Consider the following 18,596-nt stretch of genomic DNA (forward strand, 5'->3'; position numbering starts at 1 on the left):
GCCGAGGACTCAACAAGAACCGAATGAGCCGTGGCGAAGTTTGCCGAGGATTACCGAAGATTCTGATGAGTGAGTTGACGATACTGTGCAAGCCTGAGGCGCGTACTGGAAATATCCTTATTATGACTGTTACTAAAACCTGCAAAAACCTTTCTGTCGAGTGATGTAAATAAATGTTGCAATAGTTTATTGTGCATGCATATATTTAAATTTGCTTACGCGAAATCAAGGAGTTTATAAGACTGGTTTATTCATTCTTACTATACTGTAGACATGTAGAACATATCCGCGTTTGTGCATCAATGTCTGTAATGTGTGCTGTACGTGTGAAACTTTTAGGAATCTTATCCAAGTTGTAGGTTAGTCAAGATGGGTCAGTCAGTCACTTTATTTTTGAATGTTTCAATATGTGTTGACACAAATGACTTCTTTGAATTTTTAATTGATACAACATGGCACTGCGTAGAGACGTTATTGCTTGATGACGTCAGGTACCGATGAATCGGCTTTTTGAACCGGTTCAATGAGCCGATCTGTTAGAAAAGAACTGGTTCGCAGAAATGAATCGGACTTTGCATCACTAATTGTGATTGGATGGTAATTTTATTGTACGACGAGCTTGGTTACCTTTAATTAGGCTGTTTTGGCGTAGCAGAACACTACTCGCTCTGATCACCCAGTCGTAAAGAAATTTTGAAATATGGGACAAAACATGATTTTTTTCAAAATAAGTCGGGACACCAAAAATAGAGCTGAAATATGGGACTGTCCCGGGAAAAACGGGACGTCTGGTCACCCTATAAAGTCAGTGTAAAGCAATATTAAATAGAGTTTGAGTTAGAGTTTATCACACCACAGAAAAATGTTACTAACCCCCCAGCCAAATTTGAATGATAAAAAAACGGCAAGTAAATAAAATAAGTTATCAAAATCTTGAAAAAATAAGCAGTCTTCTCTGCTCTCAAACTCTGGGGCGCTGTCGTCCACTGTTGGCGCTGAAACCACGCCCACTCACGGGAAACCTGGCGTCAGTAACTTACTGAAACTCGCGATTGGGCAGGCAAACCACAGATGCTAATGCGCTCTAGTTATTATAGTGTTAGGGGAGGGGCCATGATCAGTGGCTCCAGTGAGTCATCGAGACATGTTTTCAGTTCAGTCCAAAAAATCCTGAACACAAAAATGGTGAAAAACTGTTTAACCCCTAATTCCTGTAAAATTGGCCTAAAACGCCTAAAACCCCCAGAACAGTAAATGGCATGCTGTTCTTGAACCATTTGGAGTATATGCATGGTTTTGGTCTCTTTTGAAAGGTGACACTCTGAGGTTTGTTCCTAAACAGAACAAACATCAAAATCACTGTAAGTCTTACCGGTACTGAGTAATAGACTTTGAACACACTGTAAAAGGAAAAAAAAAACATTCCGCCTACATTTTTCTGTAAACAGATGCCTGCAGATGACTATAGCTGTGAGCTATTAGCTGGAAAACACAATGGGATCACAGCATGAAGCCTTGTTGGCAGTTTGACAGACATTCGAATCACAAGAATCTCAGCTTTCCAAATATATGTGACATGTTTAGCTTTTTTTTTTTTTTGAGTTGTTGTAAGTCAAAGTTAACCCTCAAAAACACAGTGTACTGCGGGCGGTACAGTGGAACACTAACAGGTTAACGGTTTAACTCCACAATACTACATAGTTCAGAATCTTTGTAACGTGTTTTCAGCAATACATTTCTAACATTTATAATGCGTTTAGAAAGAATTCTCTGAATTGCCTTTACACGGACTTTAATGTCACCTTTGATCAATTTAATGCAATGTCGCTGAATAAACAATCATTTCTTTCAGAAACATCTTACTGACCCCAAACTGTTGTATAATTATGCTACATATGACTTTCAATGTGTTGCTAACAATGTACCTTGATAGTTTTTCAGAGTCCTTGCTGCTTGCTAAAGCTGAGAGAAATTTGCTCTTCTCTGTCTCACACATGGAGACACCATACTTTTCCAGAAGGTAGGCCCAACCGCTGTCATCCTGAGCTCCAACCATGTAAACCGTCTCAGACACATCAGTGGGTAAGCTATATAGTTTGTAAAGCACTAATCAGCTATTAAGAAATCTACCGCCATAATCATTCAAAATTATGAAAATGTATATTGGAGGGTGTTATTGCAGAAATAAATACTGTGTTGCTAAGTCACCTGATTGTACCATTGGATTCCACCCAGCTATTATAGAGCTGCTTAGCCTTTTCCAAACAAGGTGGATAATCAAAATCACATGCAAGGGAAAGAACCTCTTCACGCAGTCTCCGGTCTGAGACCATCCCATCATCGCTCCATGACTGCTTGTCAATCACATCTCTGAAATACTGCAAGATGTAGGTCTGCAGGGGAAAAAACCCAGACATAAAGTGGCTATACACACATACAAGACGAAATAAAGACAAGAAATCTCGGAAGATCTCATGTGAACTCAACGGGTGGGTCTGCAAGCAGCCTTACTGAAATGAAAGACTCTTTGATGGGTATGTGGAGGAATGAGGACAGTAAATTCGATTAGACTCCAGGAAATGTTTCTGTCATACCTTCAGATTGTGAGTAACGTCAGCTATGTTTCTCTTGTCTATCAGCTTGTAGAATGATTGCAGATAGCCAAGCCCTTGCAGGAGAGGAACATTGTGGGTCTCAGACTTTAAGTAACCGATCAAATCTAAAGCTCTGTTTAGTGACAGTCGTCCTGCACTGTATAATACATAACAAAAAAGTAACATTACAAGTGAGCTGATAGGATAATACAGTTATGCTCATTTTGCTAGTTAATACAGACTTTCCTGTTTTCCAAGTGTGCTAAGATATGCTTTATGATCTCAGATGCGTTCATGAGAGCAATGGCCTGAACATTAACTCACGTGACCAGCTGGAAGGCGTTATGAATGAGGCTGGCTCTGTCCTTAAAGCTCAGAGCAGTATGGTTTGCGCTCAGCAGCTCCGTCAGGGCGTTCCAGCCTTCCTCATCATAATGGACAATATAATATCCATTCATGTCACTGTTGAGCTTCACCCAGTCAACTTCCTCATCCAGCGTCAACACATCTGGGTTTGAGAGATTGGTATATGTACAGTAAAATGTATGAACAGTACATGTGTAGGGGAGACTGGGGCTAGTTGTCAGACGTCTTGTGCCAGTTAATATTCCCAGGAAGAAAGATATTTTTACACTATATTGGGTAGGCAGGGTTGTTATTATTAAATAAAAATAAAACAAAAGTTATTAGAAACAGTTTGTTAATAGAAGATATTCAGTTAAAGCTGAAATAAAATATAAATAGTAGATGAAAAATTAACAAAAAAACAGAATTGTTGCCTTGGCAACCACTAAATTTACTGACTGGAAAACTAAAACTGAAAAATGAATGAATTAACCTAAATAGAAATATTAATAAAAGCACATAACATTACAAAAAAAAAAACATAACACATATACATATATATATATATATATATATATATATATACATACATACACACATCCATACACTAAAAATTATATTAATTATAAAATTGTAAAAAAAAACAAAAAAAAAAAACAACTTAATTTTAACTTAAAATTATAGCTAAAATATTAAAATAAAAGCTAATTCAAAATATTAATAAAATAATAGATATAAGAATATATAAATAATAATAAAATAAAACTGTAGCTAAGTTGTCACAATGGGACCTGCCATAAACAAACTATTGGATTTTCAGCTAAGTTTAAACAGTAAAACAATTATTATTATTAGTAGTAGTATTTAATTATTCATAATTAAAAGACAAATGTTAGAGGTAACATAAAAAAATATAAAACCATTGTTTTGGGACATTTATGAAATAACTCTTGTCCTGAGAACATTTAAGATGATTTTTAACTCTGCATTTAAAACCAACACACTAAACTGCTGGAGAAAACAAATTTTTGTAATAAGACTTTAGAATTGAAACCTTATGAAATATAAACCTTGTGACAACTTCCTTGTGTGACAGCTATCCTTGGTTGCCTCTAAATACAGTGAATAAATGTGTGAATGATTTTTTTTTGCCAGATGTTACCTGATTTTGTGGTCAATATGTGCTTCACCTCATGGTCAGAGTGGCTTGTTTTATATGCCAAAGGGATGTGCCACAGGTAGCTATGGAAAATAATTTGTATTTCTGTTATGAAGAGTCCTATCAGTCATATTTTTACTGCCCTTAAAATTGTAGTATAACTATAAAACATAAAGACAGAAAGAACTACAGAATCAAACAATGAGCCCATGTGATTTTGTAGTGTTTTACCCTTTTTGAAGTGAATGCCATGAGGGATCATCAGGCAGGACTATCTTTAAGAAGCGCTCTTGCCCAATATACAGTTTCCTTCCTTGCCGCTTCACTGTGATCAGCGGTATGCCCTTTTGTATAGTCCACGTATACATAATTTTCTTCAGGTCTATATGCTCCCCAGCAAAACGGTACTACAATGCAAAGAGTTACACAAGGAGATTTTCAGAATGTTAAGTATCACCTTCAAAATGCAAGAAAACGTATTGAAGAATGTCGTTCATTATCCGTATTTTGTGTTTATGGAGTGCTGTGAATTATAAATAGCAAAAATCGAGTATTTCATTTAGGGCTGCACGATATATCGAAATTATCGAAATATCGCAAAGGCGTGCGATATCATTTTAATAATAGGCTACTTAAATCAAAACGTTGCAAATGGTCAAAGTTTTAGTTCGACGCATATAGCAGAGAATTGCTTGACGTTAAAAAGAGTTATTAAGTGCAATAAATAAGTTGCAGAAAACAACTCTTTGCCGTCTCGTCTTGCTGTCTGAACTTTTTAAGTAATGCTAAAACACTGCTGGTCACTTTCAGTCGTAAAGTCGTAGTGATTCTTTATTTTCCAAGAAAGAATGTGAAACAAATTGGTTATATAATTTTCATTTTTAAATATTTTAAAATATCATTTAAATTGATTTTACACACTTTAAGATATATCGTATCGCACATCGAATATCGCATTTTTTAACAAGGTATCGCATATCGCATTTTCTTCAATATCGCACAGCCCTAATTTCATTCATGATGTGACATCTTTACCGCATTTTTAGTGGCTTGTGTACTGCTGTAACAGTATTCTCCTGCTGTAAAATCCTCCTCTGAACATGTCTGTAGAGAGAGTGAAGTGAGCATGAGTTTTTGTTTTGATGCTGAATTATAAATGTATGACAGAAAAAGGCAGCAGATGAAGTGACATACTTTAATAAGGCTGTCCCACAGGTCTTCATTTCTGGCATTGCTATACCTGAACCTACGAAGGTACCGAATTATGCCATTCTGAAAGCCTTCATTTGTCAAGAAATTCCTCAGCATATGGAGAATACATGCTCCCTAAAGTATTCAGTAACAAAGTAGATGAATGCGATTAAACAAAATAATTCAGAATGGTGATAAAGTTTTAACATTGCTGAAGTGTTTTCCCACCTTGTCATATGACACGGTATCAAACATTTCCTTTATCTGAGTAGGGTTCTCAGCTAAACTGGAAATTGGCCTGGAAGAATTTAGAGAATCCCGTCCAATAGCTCCGAAACAGGTGTCCAGGAAGTGGTCCTCCTAACATGCAAAAGAAAGCATGTGAGACCCTACTCAAAGCTAGTTTGTCTATAGAAGTATTGGTGTGAGTATGTATGTACATCAGTACACTTGAACTAGCGCTACTTTTAAATGTCCCATTATCATTATCCCAAAAATAAGCCTCTTCATGTGGGTCTTAATCACCCTTCAGGGTTTACTAATGATAATGACCGCTTAACATCACACAACTTCCATTATAGAGAGAGAGAGAGATATCTGAAGCTTGAACATACAACTTTAAGCTCTGGATATACTGCCTCAAGTGAGACAAATTCCATATATCGGGCAAAGCCTTCATTCAGCCATATATCATTCCACCACTCCATCGTCACCAGGTTTCCAAACCACTGGGGGGAAAAAAACAGCAGAAAAGTGACTTACATTCAGTAGCACTGTAATTCATTGGCTTCACTAATAACAGATGAGACTGAGAATATGTTTTATATATAAAACCTGATGGGCCAGCTCGTGTCCTATCACCATGGTAACCCAGAGCTTATCGGAGGCTGATGAGATGTCAGGGTCATACAGAAGAGATGTCTCCCTATAAGTAGTCAAACCCCAGTTTTCCATAGCGCCTGACTGGAAATCTGGAATCGCTATCAGATCTGGAACACATCATAAAATAAACAACAGTGTAAATATCCAAAGGCACATCATATAACTTATGCACTGAAACACCAGAAGGAAAGGTAAGGAACAAACCAGATGCACTCACCCAGTTTTGGCAGCGGATAAAGTATGTTGAAATATTGTTCATAAAACTCCATAAGCCTCAAAGCAGCCTCAAGAGCATAGTGCGTCTGATGCCATTTCTCTGGAACTGCATAAATAGAAATCTTTGGGAGAAGAAAAAACAGCTCATTCAAGATGCATTTCTCACCCGAGAGCCTGTGATGAAAACTTTATAAAAGCAGAAAAAGCTGTTGTGTTCACATGTTTCTGCTTCATGCTGTTTAACCCTCTCTAAGCTCTAGTTACTTACATTAATTCCGGTTGCAGTCATCCCACTGACAGATCTGAAGTCACAGACAATGAAGGCCAACAGGTACGAGCTCATCTTCACACTCACTTCAAACTGGTCCTCAAAAAGACCGTTGCCAATTTCCACAGTTTGTTCCTATAAAATAAATAGTTTCAACATGTTAAAATGATAGACCATGTTTTATGTATTTGATAAATAATTTTTCAAAATTGTTTCATATAAAAAAAATCATATTACCTATTATTATATTAACTATTATTATTGATGATAATAGTAATAATTTTCAAATAATTTAGATTTTACAAATGGGTCTATAAATTTATACAGTAGATAAAAATAACATTTTCAAAATGTCAAATTATCAAATTTTTTATATATTTGTTCAATATTATTTCCCCACATTGTTTACAAGTGATATAGTTTTCCAAATTTATTATTATTATTATGTAAAATAATAATTTATATTAATTTATTAATAATAATTACAAATAATAATAATTTTGAAGTAAATTTGGTTTTACAAATGGGCCTATACATTGATAAATTAGATTAAAAAAAAGAAAAGAAACATTTTCAGAATTTCAAAATGTTGTCCCATCTTTGTTCTATGTTCCATGTATTTGTTCTATATATTTTTTTCCAGTCAAAGTAAATTTGATTTACATTTCCTGTAAATTGATAAAGTAGACATATAAAGTGATCTTACTAATGGCATGTTGGACAAAGCTATATGTGACGGGCCCCTCCGTATTCTGACAGTGTAATTAGCTTTGAAAATGGGCTCATCGAAGCATGGCAATGCCATTCGGGCAGATGTGGGCTCAAAGTGGGTGGATGCCAGGATCCTTCAGGGGAGAAAATTTAGTTTGATTATTTAGAAATTATTTGCAATCTATTCTATGTTATGTTTTTGCATGTATGATTTATGTAATGTTAGATTTCAACCATTTTTACTATACCTTGTCTCTCCTGCTTTTGTCTTATATGTACTCTTATAAAATCCATAGAAGCCATCACTTAACGGTGCACCAAATTCCAAATACAGGAAGTATTTTTCCCCAGAGGTCAGAATCTTTGGGGAGAAGATGGCGATCTGTTCATGTGAAGGATATTCCAGTACCGAGAGCACTTTGTCTGACAGATGGGCCTCGTGCTCATCCAGAACAGTGGCGGTGAAGATCTTGAGGTTCTTGCTGTGTAGCACCACCCAGTTTGTGTTGTTTTTAACATCGATTTCGATCTTCACAGATCCATTGAACCTCAGGGTGGTGAGATTGGGATGAATAAGTAGATGATAATGTACAGGCACTATGTAGTTTGGCAGGCGCACTTTACTCCATGGAAAAGGAAGGCCGTTTGTCGCCAGGTTATCGCCAGCAGGACTATTGCTGTCAGAAGACTGGACACAAAACTGTGCCTCCAGAAAGAACAGGATTACAAGCAAGAGATGCATAATGAATGTTTTTGGTGTTGCTGATTTTGATGGTGATCACTTTCGCATTTTAGAATGGTTAGAAATTGTCACTGTGTCCTGTGAAAAGAAATGCAAAGTTGATGCTCACATGGTGTGTAAATAATTGAAGTAATTGTTTCTTTGTTTTTACTGCACTTAATACCAATAAATCCTTCTTCATTTGTGGTGGCAAGTCACGTCCCTTTGCAACAGTTGAAATAAACTTGAAATACCAAATTGTTTTAAAAAATACTTTTTTTATTTGTAAGAAAAAAGGATTTTACCCCAACTTTACATCTGCTGTGTTACAAAAATGGAATATAAACTCTGATTTTCTCAGAATTATGAGTTTGTATCTCGCAATTCTGTTTTTTTGTTTCTGCCATGAAATAGAAAATTTAAGAATAGATAATTATGACTCTTCTTTCTTCTCAGAATTCTCAGAGTTTATATGTCCAGTTCTGATTTGTCCCAAGAATTGCAAGAAAAAAGCCCAAATTGTGAGATAAAAAGTGGCAATAACCTTTTTTTTCATCCTGCGGTGGAAACAAGCTTCCAAAGCGGGGTGCATGCATGGTGAGTTCAGTCTTTCTAATTCATTTTCATACCTTTCTGACAATTTCATGTATCACACTTAATTAGAAGCTGTGGTGTTACACTGCTTAATATTTCCAAAAATGTATGTGATCTTGAAACTATCATGATGGCAGCTCTGGGCCCTGTTTTAGAAAAGTCTTTATGTGTGCTAAGTACTTTGCACCATTGCTAATAGGCATAAGCACAGGTATTTGACTAAAATTAAAAATCTAAAAGCCCATAAGCTTTCATTTGACTAAATATAGTCTATTAAACAGATTTTAAATACATTATTATTTCAAATTGTCTTATTTTATTTTTATTTTACAAATTCTGCCTCTCGTTTGCCACTCTTAACTGAAGAATGACCTACATTTCATCTTTACTTTGCAATTCACACTGAGCATGTGTCATTCACAAAACACTGTAGACATGCTAGCACGTTTGAATGATCAACATGCTAATTAAAATAAAAGACAACAAACGAGTGTTCTTAAAATAACACGCATGGCAACACACAGCAGTGCTGAGCGACCGTTCTCTGTAATGTGAGCCTATATTCACGTTAATACATTGACATCTGCTGTGATACAGTACGAGCTCTCTAGCTGTATTCTGGCATTTGTTTGTGTCACTATAAAATGTGGTCTCTGTAAAGTAGGACTAGCATCTACTAACAACATTATTGAAGAACACACTCTTTTTAACCATTCAGTGTTGTGTCTTTACCTGAATTTTAGCTGGATCATTGTGTCGGCTGTTTTCATTTTCTCTTTCATTTGTCCTGCCCCCAGTTTCCTGGTTTGCTGCAGTAGCTGCCGAGCATGTGCTGCTGGCTGGCCGTGTCTCTGTATTCAAATGACAACACAGTGGGGCTCGAGCCACCGGACAGAGGAATGACCTACAGCCATCAACACGTACAAACACTCAGCTCATGTCCGAGTTGTAAACATGCCATGTGTCATGTACTGTGACAGAACAAAAACAATGAAATTCTTTGTTGTTTTGACTGTTGTATGATAGTATATAGAGACAAAAACAACCACTGGCAGATAAATTAATTTTGCTTTGTACTTTTTTAATTTTTTAATTTTGGCTTTTCAATACACATTACAAAGTGTTGTTTTTCTATATCTTAAAAAAAAGGGACACAACAACAACAATTAATATTATTATCATTATTGTTGTTGGCACTGTTGTTATTTAACTTGGCAAAAATATTTTAGTTTATCGCCAATAGTTGTATTTTACTTATTTGAGCTAATAACTCAATTTCTGTTTTGGTCTTTCACGATATTCGGTAATCAATGAAGTTTTAAATGTATACAGAAAAAATATATTAGCAAGCCCTGCTATAATTTAAATCAAACTAGAAAAGTATTATAGGCAAAACACATATTGCATTCAACACAATAATGAGTGAATAATCTTAAAACAAACAAACAAACAAACAAATGAAAGGACCCCCTGGTAGCCATCATTGCAGAAGTGAGGGGGACACCAATGTCAATAGTAATACTTTTTTTATTATTCTTTTTAAGTTTATTTATTTGTTTGTTTTTGGCCTAATTGACAAGTTTAATGTTTTTATTATCTCTTACTTTAATTGGCTTAAGTCAGAATGTTTCTGCTATTTATTCAGCTCTGCTACAGCGATAGCTGGATGCCTTTGTCCATATTAGGGCTTTCCTGGCACGTCATAAGTTATTACTTCTACTATTACTTTGAGTATGAATGAAACATGAGAGTGTTCATCGCTCCATAATAATCACATCGCCTCATTTTGGATACGAATAAAACTTCAGGTCATGCATAGACTATCTTGTCTCTTAGATTTATTCACACTGGCCCTTGAAAACTTCTATATGAACACACTTGGCCGAAAAAAGTGTGGGGGATTCTACACCCATGGAAAGGACTGTGTAATACTGTATAATTATTTTGGTATACTTAATAAAATAAAACAGTAACGGTAGCTAAAAAGTTCACCATTTTAAATTGTAATTTTTTTTTCACAACATTACTGTTTCTACTGTATTTATAATCAAATGTATTCAGACTCAACTTCTTTCAAAAACATAAAAAATCTTACCAACCCCAAACTTTTGAAATGAAACTGCTATAGTAAATTTCACAACTAATTACAAAGAAACAGCAAGTAACACTCTAAACTAAACATGAAATTTTGAAGTAGAAAGACTGAAATTTTCTTGTAAAACATCTTTGTTTTATATATTACATCGAAAACATTTTACGTTGTAGTGTATTTTTAAAAAACAAAGGACAAAAACCACTCAGTTGTTGTAGAAATAAGAGTATTTTGAATGATATGATGAAGTGAAATGCCTTTTGGACTGAGTGATTGCTAAATATGTTAGTAATTGTGCTAGCTTCCCTATAAACTCCACAACTCGACTCAAACTTTTCCATCATTACTTAAGACTTGAACCTGACTTGCAAAAATTGACCAGTGTCCAGTGATTGCTGCTACTTTCGTTTGTAAAAGACTTTTAGTAAAGAACAACCTTTGTCCTATACCTGATCAAAACATTCTTTGAAAGTGCAGTTTTATTTCATCCAGATGTACAAAGCAGCAGGTATTGATATGATCAGTCTCTCACCACAGAAGAAACCAACATAAAACAGGTGTGAATCTTTGGAAACAAGCTCCACTTCAAGTTCTCACAAGTATTTACAACATATCACTCCAGAAAGAACATTATATAAAAATACATACTTTGTCTGACAAATATTCTGAAATTCAAATGAGGATGGAACTCATTCACAGTGAGGTGAATGAGCAGATTGTGTACGCTCTTTTTAAATGTTGAATTGCAAGCAAGTTATTTTATCCCATGAATGAAACCTGATGCCAAAATAAGAGTACCGGCGTGTTTAGCAGCACATGTCTTTGTGTTCTCATTTTAGTCCAGCCATACAGTATTTTGGCACAGCTCCCCTGAGACCAACACAAACGATGGAAAGATTCCATGGCGGGTGTGAAATCACATGACTGAAACTTGATAATCCTTTCCACCGGCTGGCTGAACTCACAGAGCTAGACAACATCAACATGCTTCCTACCCTCCTCACCACCATGCTTTTTACAAGTGAGTTGTAGAGTTTATAGGGAAGCTAGCACAATTACTAACATTTGTAGCAATTACAAAGCTCAGGTAAAGGCACTTCATTAAATCATATAATTTCAAATACGGTATTTCTGCAATAACTGGGCTGCTCTTGTCGTTTGTTTTAAAATATATACTACACTGTAAAAAAATGTTTTTTATGTTAATAAAGATTTTTGTCTTTCTACTTCAAAATTTCACATTTAATTCAATGTGTTACCGTTTCTTTGTAATTAATTGAAATTTAGCAGCTTCTAGGTGAAAATTGTCACTACAACTTTTAACAGTGTACAGTTAAAATGTTTGGGGTTGGTAAGATTTTTTAATGTTTTTGAACGAAGTCTCATAAGGCTGAGTATATTTGATAAAATACAGTAAAAACTACTATTTTGAAATATTATTACAATTTAAATTTCAACATCATTACTCCAGTCGTCAGTGTCACACGATCCATCAGAAATCATTCTAGTATGCTGATTTGGGGATGAGAAACATTTCTTATTATTATCACTGTTAAAAACAGCGTAATATTTTTGTGGAAACCGTGAAACTGGCCCCAAATATTTATAACCATCTATGTACACTAATACTAACATTTCTGAATTTTGTTCTCATCTCTGAAGTGGGATCAGACGCTGTCCCTTATGCCATCTTATCTCCACCATTTCACTTGAACACTGATCTCAGAGGCTTGACCATCCTGGTGTGTGTGCTTCATGACATTCATCAATGAGAGCTGGAGGTCACCTGGATTTCTAGTGGCACCAGAGGAACTAATCCAGCAGTCCCTACCTTACTCCAAGGACACAGTGGCATTCAGAGCACAATGTCTGTTATATCTGTGCCCACGAGTGAATGGATGTCCTACACCTGCTTTGTGAGTCACAGAGACTCCGATCAACTCGTGCACAGACATTATGCTGGACTCCCAATGGAGACAACTGGTAAACTCATCATTATTATCATTATTGCATCATTATATATAAAATGGGTTCCAATTATTAACATTTGTTAGCTATTAGTTCACATGAACAAACAATAAAAAATCTATTTTTCTTAGTTCATGTAGTAATTTGAACATTCACTAATATACTATTATAATCCAAAGTTGTATCTGATAATACCTGAGCTAACATGAACTACTGTAACAATGAACAGCTGTATTTTTTTTATTAACTACCATTAACAAAGATGAATAAATGCTGTAACAAACGTATTGCTCATTGGTAGTTAATGTTAGGTAATGTATTACCTAAAGGGACCTTAATGTAAAGCGTTACTGTAAAATGTATTACCAATAAGCTGTTATTTGTTCAAGCTCTCAGAATGATCCTCCTCAAAATCACCATTTTCAACGTTTTGATGACAGTGCAAGCCGTCATAAAGTGGTAAGTGCTCATATTACTGCAAATGCAATGCCAGTAGTGAAATAATTTATGCACATTTTTCACAATTATACTGAAACCTGTCATATTTCTTGTCTGCAAAACTGCAGAGTTTCAAAAACAACTGCCATGGATGTCAGAGTTAATTGGACGTGCTGTTGGAGGTTTATAGCAGGAGGAGGAATTCCAGCTGATGTAAATGAGAATCTGGAATGTTGATGAGGGTCTCGATGAACTTCAGAGCAACATCACGCCACAAGACGCAGGTGCTTCGATATGTGGGCAGATGAGTGAGATAGCTGCTCAAAACCACATCATGTACACAATACAACAAATGCACTGCACTACAAGCTGCTTTTGTAGGCCATTGTCAAAAATAAAAGCTTTAAATGGCATTGTAAAGTCAGCTTCCACTAATGTGACACTGTTGAACTCTTGAACGTGACAATGATGAACCTTTGATGAAACTGTCTGTATGGCATGAATGAGATCATTGTGCATAACACTCTATCAAAGATTGAGACAGTTTCATTTCATTTTGGGAGATTTGTGAATGTGACAACAGTGCTTCATCAAGATTTGTTTGCATTTATTTTTGGAGCATAAATATTCACAATTTGTTTTAATTACACTACCGTTCAAAAGTTTGCTGTTTGTAAGATTTTATAAAATGCTTTTTAAAGTCTCTCCAAGCTCACCAAGGCTGCATTTATTTGATCAAAATACAAGAAAAACAGTAATATTCTGAAATATTATTAACCTTTAAAATATGTGTTTTCTATTTGAATATATTTTCGAATGTAATTTATTCAAGTGATGGCAAAGCTGAATTTTCAGCATCATTACTCCAGTCTTCAGTGTCACATGATTCTTCAGAAATCATTCTAATATGCTGATTTGCTGCTCAAGAAACATTTCTTATTATTATTATCAGTGTTGAAAACAGTTGTGCTGAATATTGTCGTGGAAACAGCGCAACATTTTTTTTCACAATTCTTTCATGAATAGAAAGTTCAAAAGAAGAGCATTTATTTGACACATATTTTGTAATATTAGGCTATACGTGTCTTTACTGTCACATTTGATCAGTTTAATGTGTCCTTGTTGTATAAAAGTATGTAAAAAAAAAAAAACTTAATGACCCTTAAATTTTGAACGGTAGTGTATATTACTGAAAAATAGAAAAATGTTATTAAGAGCACTTGACTTTGTAGAACGAAGTAGAACTTAATTGCTTGCACGTTTACAACTCTGCTATAGTGTTGTACTACGATACTTTTGGTATGCTAGTGCTACTTTGGTACTGTGTTACATTGGCTTGTGTTCTTGCTTTGGATATAAGCATATGCCACATTAATAAATGTAAATGTACATGCCAATTAATGTATATGGCAATTAATGATTACACCACAACTGAAAAGCGTAAAAAAAAAAAAAAAATTAAAGCCAGTGCATTTATGTATTTTTAATTTATTGTTTTAAATAACTCATTTTTTCTTTTTTTTTTCTTTTTTAAACAGCATCCGTACAATACTAAAACACTGATGTAACAACGGTGACCCACTAGGTGGCAGTACAATCACATCTCAAACGTTTTTCAACAGCAAGAGTATGGAGCTTAACTTCTCTAACAAGACACTATATTTCATAAATAATTTAAGTATAAACATTGAGCAGTCACTCTTTACAAAAACAATGTTCACAACAAAAGTAAGAGATCACAAGATCAAATGCGAAATGCAAAAACACAGGATGAAGTTATGCAGTTAGATAATTGCACTCTGATGCCTTGTTCTGGTTTATAGGGGGGGGGGGCATCCCACTGTACACTGATTTAGGCCATTCGGCCAATCAAATGATCCTGTTTCAGATCCGGCCAATCACCGCCTGCGAAACTCGCAGTGTTCCAAATACAATCGATTACACTTGTCACAGTATTGTAGCAGCTCTTTAGCACTGGCAGTAGTTAAACAATGATGTCTCTACAGTAGCAAGTCTTGGTTTTGATTTTGAAACATGCGTATTAGGAGTGTTGGCATGGCTTCCATAGCAGTTGGACAGAAAGGCCCAGAAGGAATACAATTCGATTTCATCAAATGAATTGTGTGTCCATCAGGCCAAATGCCATACTCAAAGCAAATAGAGACATAAGCGTTTCTGAATATCCTTCATTTGCTTTGAAAGCTCTCTGAATGAAATCACTAGGTTCCCGCGGTGCGAAAGGCCCTAATACCACACCATCGCTTTTGGCCAAATAAAATGTATAGGGAAGCACACAGTACGTCTGGCAAAAGATCTGATATGTGTTGCTTCTGCGTCATATCTTTGGTCAAGGATAAAACAAGAACGTGAGGGAACTTGACACTTTGAACAGATAGTCAATATTTGTTTGGCAAAGGGACAAAGCTAATAAATCTAATCTTGCGAGAAGCCATTCTAGAAGTCCGTTTGTGCGACTAGGAATGAGAATAACACTTATGCAACATCCATTTTCCAGTTCACTCAATGAGAGTCACTCAGTATGAAATTAGATGAAACTTTTAGCATAAATATTTTGGTGCACTCTTCACGATTGATGTTTTGTGTTCGTACATTAGGTAGACTTTGCACCAAACAAAAGAAATTCTGATTGTCATTTATAAAATGGACCAAACTCCCAATACAATTCCAATATTCAACAACAGAAAAATTTCCACTTGAATTTCTGAATTAAGTGCACTTCAACCTTCGTCTGCTGCATTTGCCTGAATTCTTCAACAGCTGAGTAATTAACTAAAAATACAGATAAAGTGAAAGTCTAGTCAATATGATCCTTCTTTAAACCTCTATCACACAATCACTACGCCAGCCACATTGTGAATTTTTTTTAAAACGGTTCTACAAGAACAAGATGGTGAGGTAAGTACCATTTGTATAGAGACCTACAGAAATGTATCAAAGAAAAAGCGCCGAGTGTAAGATTATTGAGCACTGGTTCCGTGGAACAGTTTTCTAGTTGCAAGAACCAAAAAAATAAAATAATAATAATAAAATAAAATAAAGTGCTTCCATTAAGATTTCCTCTCCTGAGGACAAAAACAGGAAATCTCAAAAAATTCACTCACAAAAATCTACAATATTCAGCTCTCTTGAAAACATGATTTACACAAAATGTACAGTCTAATGAAGGTTAGAACATTCATTCTCCGCACAGACAGTATATACAAAGTACTCTTTACCCAGAGTACTGACTTTTTACAGTCTCGTTTTGTCTTTTTCTTCTTCGAAACAGTTATCAAAACACTGTACACCTTATAAAAGCACAGTGATGAGGAAGCCGGTTAGCAGTGCATTGAGGAGCAATGAAAACGGCCTCAGCCCAGGGGCTGAGTTAGGAAAAATATGCCAGTGCTCCCTCTTGGGGTGCAGAGTCTCCATGTCCTTCAGGGCGTTGTAGGCGGCAGCGGTGAAGTTCGCATCTCCTGTGGTGAGCAGGTCAAACACGCAGGAGTGGAAATAGATGTCCTTAACCTCCAGTTGCTCCCTGCACTTCCTGGAGGCGCTTTCGAGGGTGAACACCCCTCTCTGGGCTTCGACCCTCGCCTGCTGCTGAAAGCTGGCCTGCTGGAGGCCCAGCATGGGCAGCTGAAGATGTCCCTCTTGGTCGATACGTTCTGAAGTGGGGCAACCGTTCATGCAAAGCTGCAGGTCCTGCGTTTCGTCGAAGGCCATGGCGAGCTCTTCTGGCATGCGCACGGCTAGCGTCAGGTAACGGCCCTGCTGGCGTATGATTATGGTGACACCGATGTATGTGGCGTGGATCTCTACGTGCCGACCTGGCGACTTCTCCAGGATCCAGATGCTGCGGGTCTCGCTATCGCCCCCGCTTATGGTGCCATCCACAAAAGCAGCTGGAAGGTCGTCTGTTACGGCCTGGTAGACCTTCTGGTCCGTGCATTCTTGGTATGGTTTGAAGATTATTGTGATCTTAAAAGAAGCAAGAAAGCATAGTTAAAAACTCCAGTATTCACCAAAAACATCGAAGTTGACATGAAATGGATATTCACCATATCTATTTTCTAAATGCATGTTATTGATCTTTTTGTGAATGATTCATCAATGCATACGCTTCCATTTTTCTTTTTTGTTTTTTTTCTTTTGACCTTTTAATTTTTAAACCAAATTGTCACAAATGGATCTTCTGGTGGACTTGACCAATCATTTAGTCTGCTTAAACTTTTTTTTTTTTGATAATCTGTTTTACTGTAATATATCACATTTCAGAAGAAAAGGTCTGGTGTTACGTCCACTTACTGCATTTGATGGTGAAGTGCAAATATTCTGCACTAATAGCTGAGATTAACCGATATTGCTTTTTTATTATTTTTTGTTTAGGTGTCTGACAACAAATATGTTGAACTGATTTTTTTCTCTTTTACACATAACTAAATGATCACTAGATTACAACAATGAAAACATGTATTATTATTATTATTATTATTATTAAAGGGGTGGTTGATTGCGATTTCACTTTTTTAACGTTAGTTAGTGTGTAATGTTGCTGTTTGAGTATAAACAATATCTGCAAAGTTACGAAGCTGAAATTTCAATGCAAACGGAGATATCGTCTTTTAAAATTCTGGCAGTTTAATGCCTACAAAAACGTCTCGTAGGGACTACAAGAAGTTACTTCCTGGTTCGTGACACAAAACCCAGATAAACCCCGCCCTCGGGAAAAGGCAGCAAAGGGGGCGAGGCCATGCTGCGCTGCTTTAGAGAAGAGGAAGAGGAAACTAGAGGTGCACGTAAAAATCTATCTATATATGAATCGTGATTCTGTCTTCTAACGATTCTAATGGATTCACAAGTTTCAAAATCAATGTTCTAAAGCAGCGGTTCTTAATACTGCCCCCCCCCCTGCACACACTCTGTGTGTCTCTCTCTCTCTCTCATTCAGCTCAGCTCCAACAATGAACTGTTCCAATTATACATTTTTTACACATAGCTATGAGAAGCGTTAAACATGGACGTGCAGTTGCCGTACTGTATTAAAACTTTAATCAGGATAAAACCATATATTAAAAGCTAACATAAGCAGTAGCATTTACAAATAACAGCATATCTAAAAGTATGAGACAACAACAAACAAAAAACATAGGCCTACCATTAAAAGCAGTGCTTGCACAGGTTCTGCACGATCTTCTTCAATAATATCCTCTGCTTCTCAATCGGGCTCAAACTGATAAGCGATATTAACGACGCCGTTGTTTACAATACAACCAGAGCACATGCCGCTGAGGAGAGGGGCGGGACGTTTACCACACTAGAGGCGGTTTAGCCAATCACAACACACTGGGCTAGATAACCAATCAGAGCCCATCGCCTATTTCTGAGGGAGGGGCTTCATAAAAGCAGGAAAT

The 18,596-nt window shown here is 36.2% G+C and overlaps 2 protein-coding genes and 1 long non-coding RNA gene across 3 annotated transcripts in view; 1 reads left to right on the forward strand and 2 right to left on the reverse strand.

The window, feature by feature from the left end:
* The window catches only part of LOC107703265 (endoplasmic reticulum aminopeptidase 2-like), a 12,165-nt gene extending 2,562 nt beyond the window's left edge, over nucleotides 1-9,603 (reverse strand). The window contains exons 1-16 of the mRNA XM_016505822.1: nucleotides 9,414-9,603; nucleotides 7,615-8,186; nucleotides 7,362-7,500; nucleotides 6,656-6,790; nucleotides 6,389-6,509; nucleotides 6,124-6,278; nucleotides 5,904-6,017; nucleotides 5,518-5,649; nucleotides 5,293-5,424; nucleotides 5,134-5,202; nucleotides 4,330-4,505; nucleotides 4,102-4,181; nucleotides 2,919-3,102; nucleotides 2,595-2,751; nucleotides 2,209-2,393; nucleotides 1,926-2,087 (exon numbers count right to left, since the gene is read on the reverse strand). Of these exons, the coding sequence (XP_016361308.1) occupies nucleotides 1,926-2,087; nucleotides 2,209-2,393; nucleotides 2,595-2,751; nucleotides 2,919-3,102; nucleotides 4,102-4,181; nucleotides 4,330-4,505; nucleotides 5,134-5,202; nucleotides 5,293-5,424; nucleotides 5,518-5,649; nucleotides 5,904-6,017; nucleotides 6,124-6,278; nucleotides 6,389-6,509; nucleotides 6,656-6,790; nucleotides 7,362-7,500; nucleotides 7,615-8,108 (2,435 nt within the window). The 5' untranslated portion in view covers nucleotides 8,109-8,186; nucleotides 9,414-9,603. The remainder of the gene's footprint in view (nucleotides 1-1,925; nucleotides 2,088-2,208; nucleotides 2,394-2,594; nucleotides 2,752-2,918; nucleotides 3,103-4,101; nucleotides 4,182-4,329; nucleotides 4,506-5,133; nucleotides 5,203-5,292; nucleotides 5,425-5,517; nucleotides 5,650-5,903; nucleotides 6,018-6,123; nucleotides 6,279-6,388; nucleotides 6,510-6,655; nucleotides 6,791-7,361; nucleotides 7,501-7,614; nucleotides 8,187-9,413) is intronic.
* A 1,973-nt stretch (nucleotides 9,604-11,576) lies between these two features.
* LOC107703231 (uncharacterized) lies at nucleotides 11,577-13,730 on the forward strand. The gene is made up of 4 exons (XR_001635823.1): nucleotides 11,577-11,794; nucleotides 12,436-12,756; nucleotides 13,131-13,200; nucleotides 13,308-13,730. It is a non-coding gene; the product is annotated as an uncharacterized LOC107703231 (long non-coding RNA).
* A 1,666-nt stretch (nucleotides 13,731-15,396) lies between these two features.
* Nucleotides 15,397-18,596, reverse strand: part of LOC107703266 (RGM domain family member B-like) — an 11,552-nt gene continuing 8,352 nt past the window's right edge. Inside the window, exon 3 of the mRNA XM_016505823.1 lies at nucleotides 15,397-17,163. Within this exon, the coding sequence (XP_016361309.1) occupies nucleotides 16,489-17,163 (675 nt within the window). The 3' untranslated portion in view covers nucleotides 15,397-16,488. The remainder of the gene's footprint in view (nucleotides 17,164-18,596) is intronic.

This window comes from Sinocyclocheilus anshuiensis, unplaced genomic scaffold, assembly GCF_001515605.1.
Source record: "Sinocyclocheilus anshuiensis isolate Anshui unplaced genomic scaffold, SAMN03320099.WGS_v1.1 scaffold542, whole genome shotgun sequence".
Lineage (NCBI taxonomy): Eukaryota > Metazoa > Chordata > Actinopteri > Cypriniformes > Cyprinidae > Sinocyclocheilus > Sinocyclocheilus anshuiensis.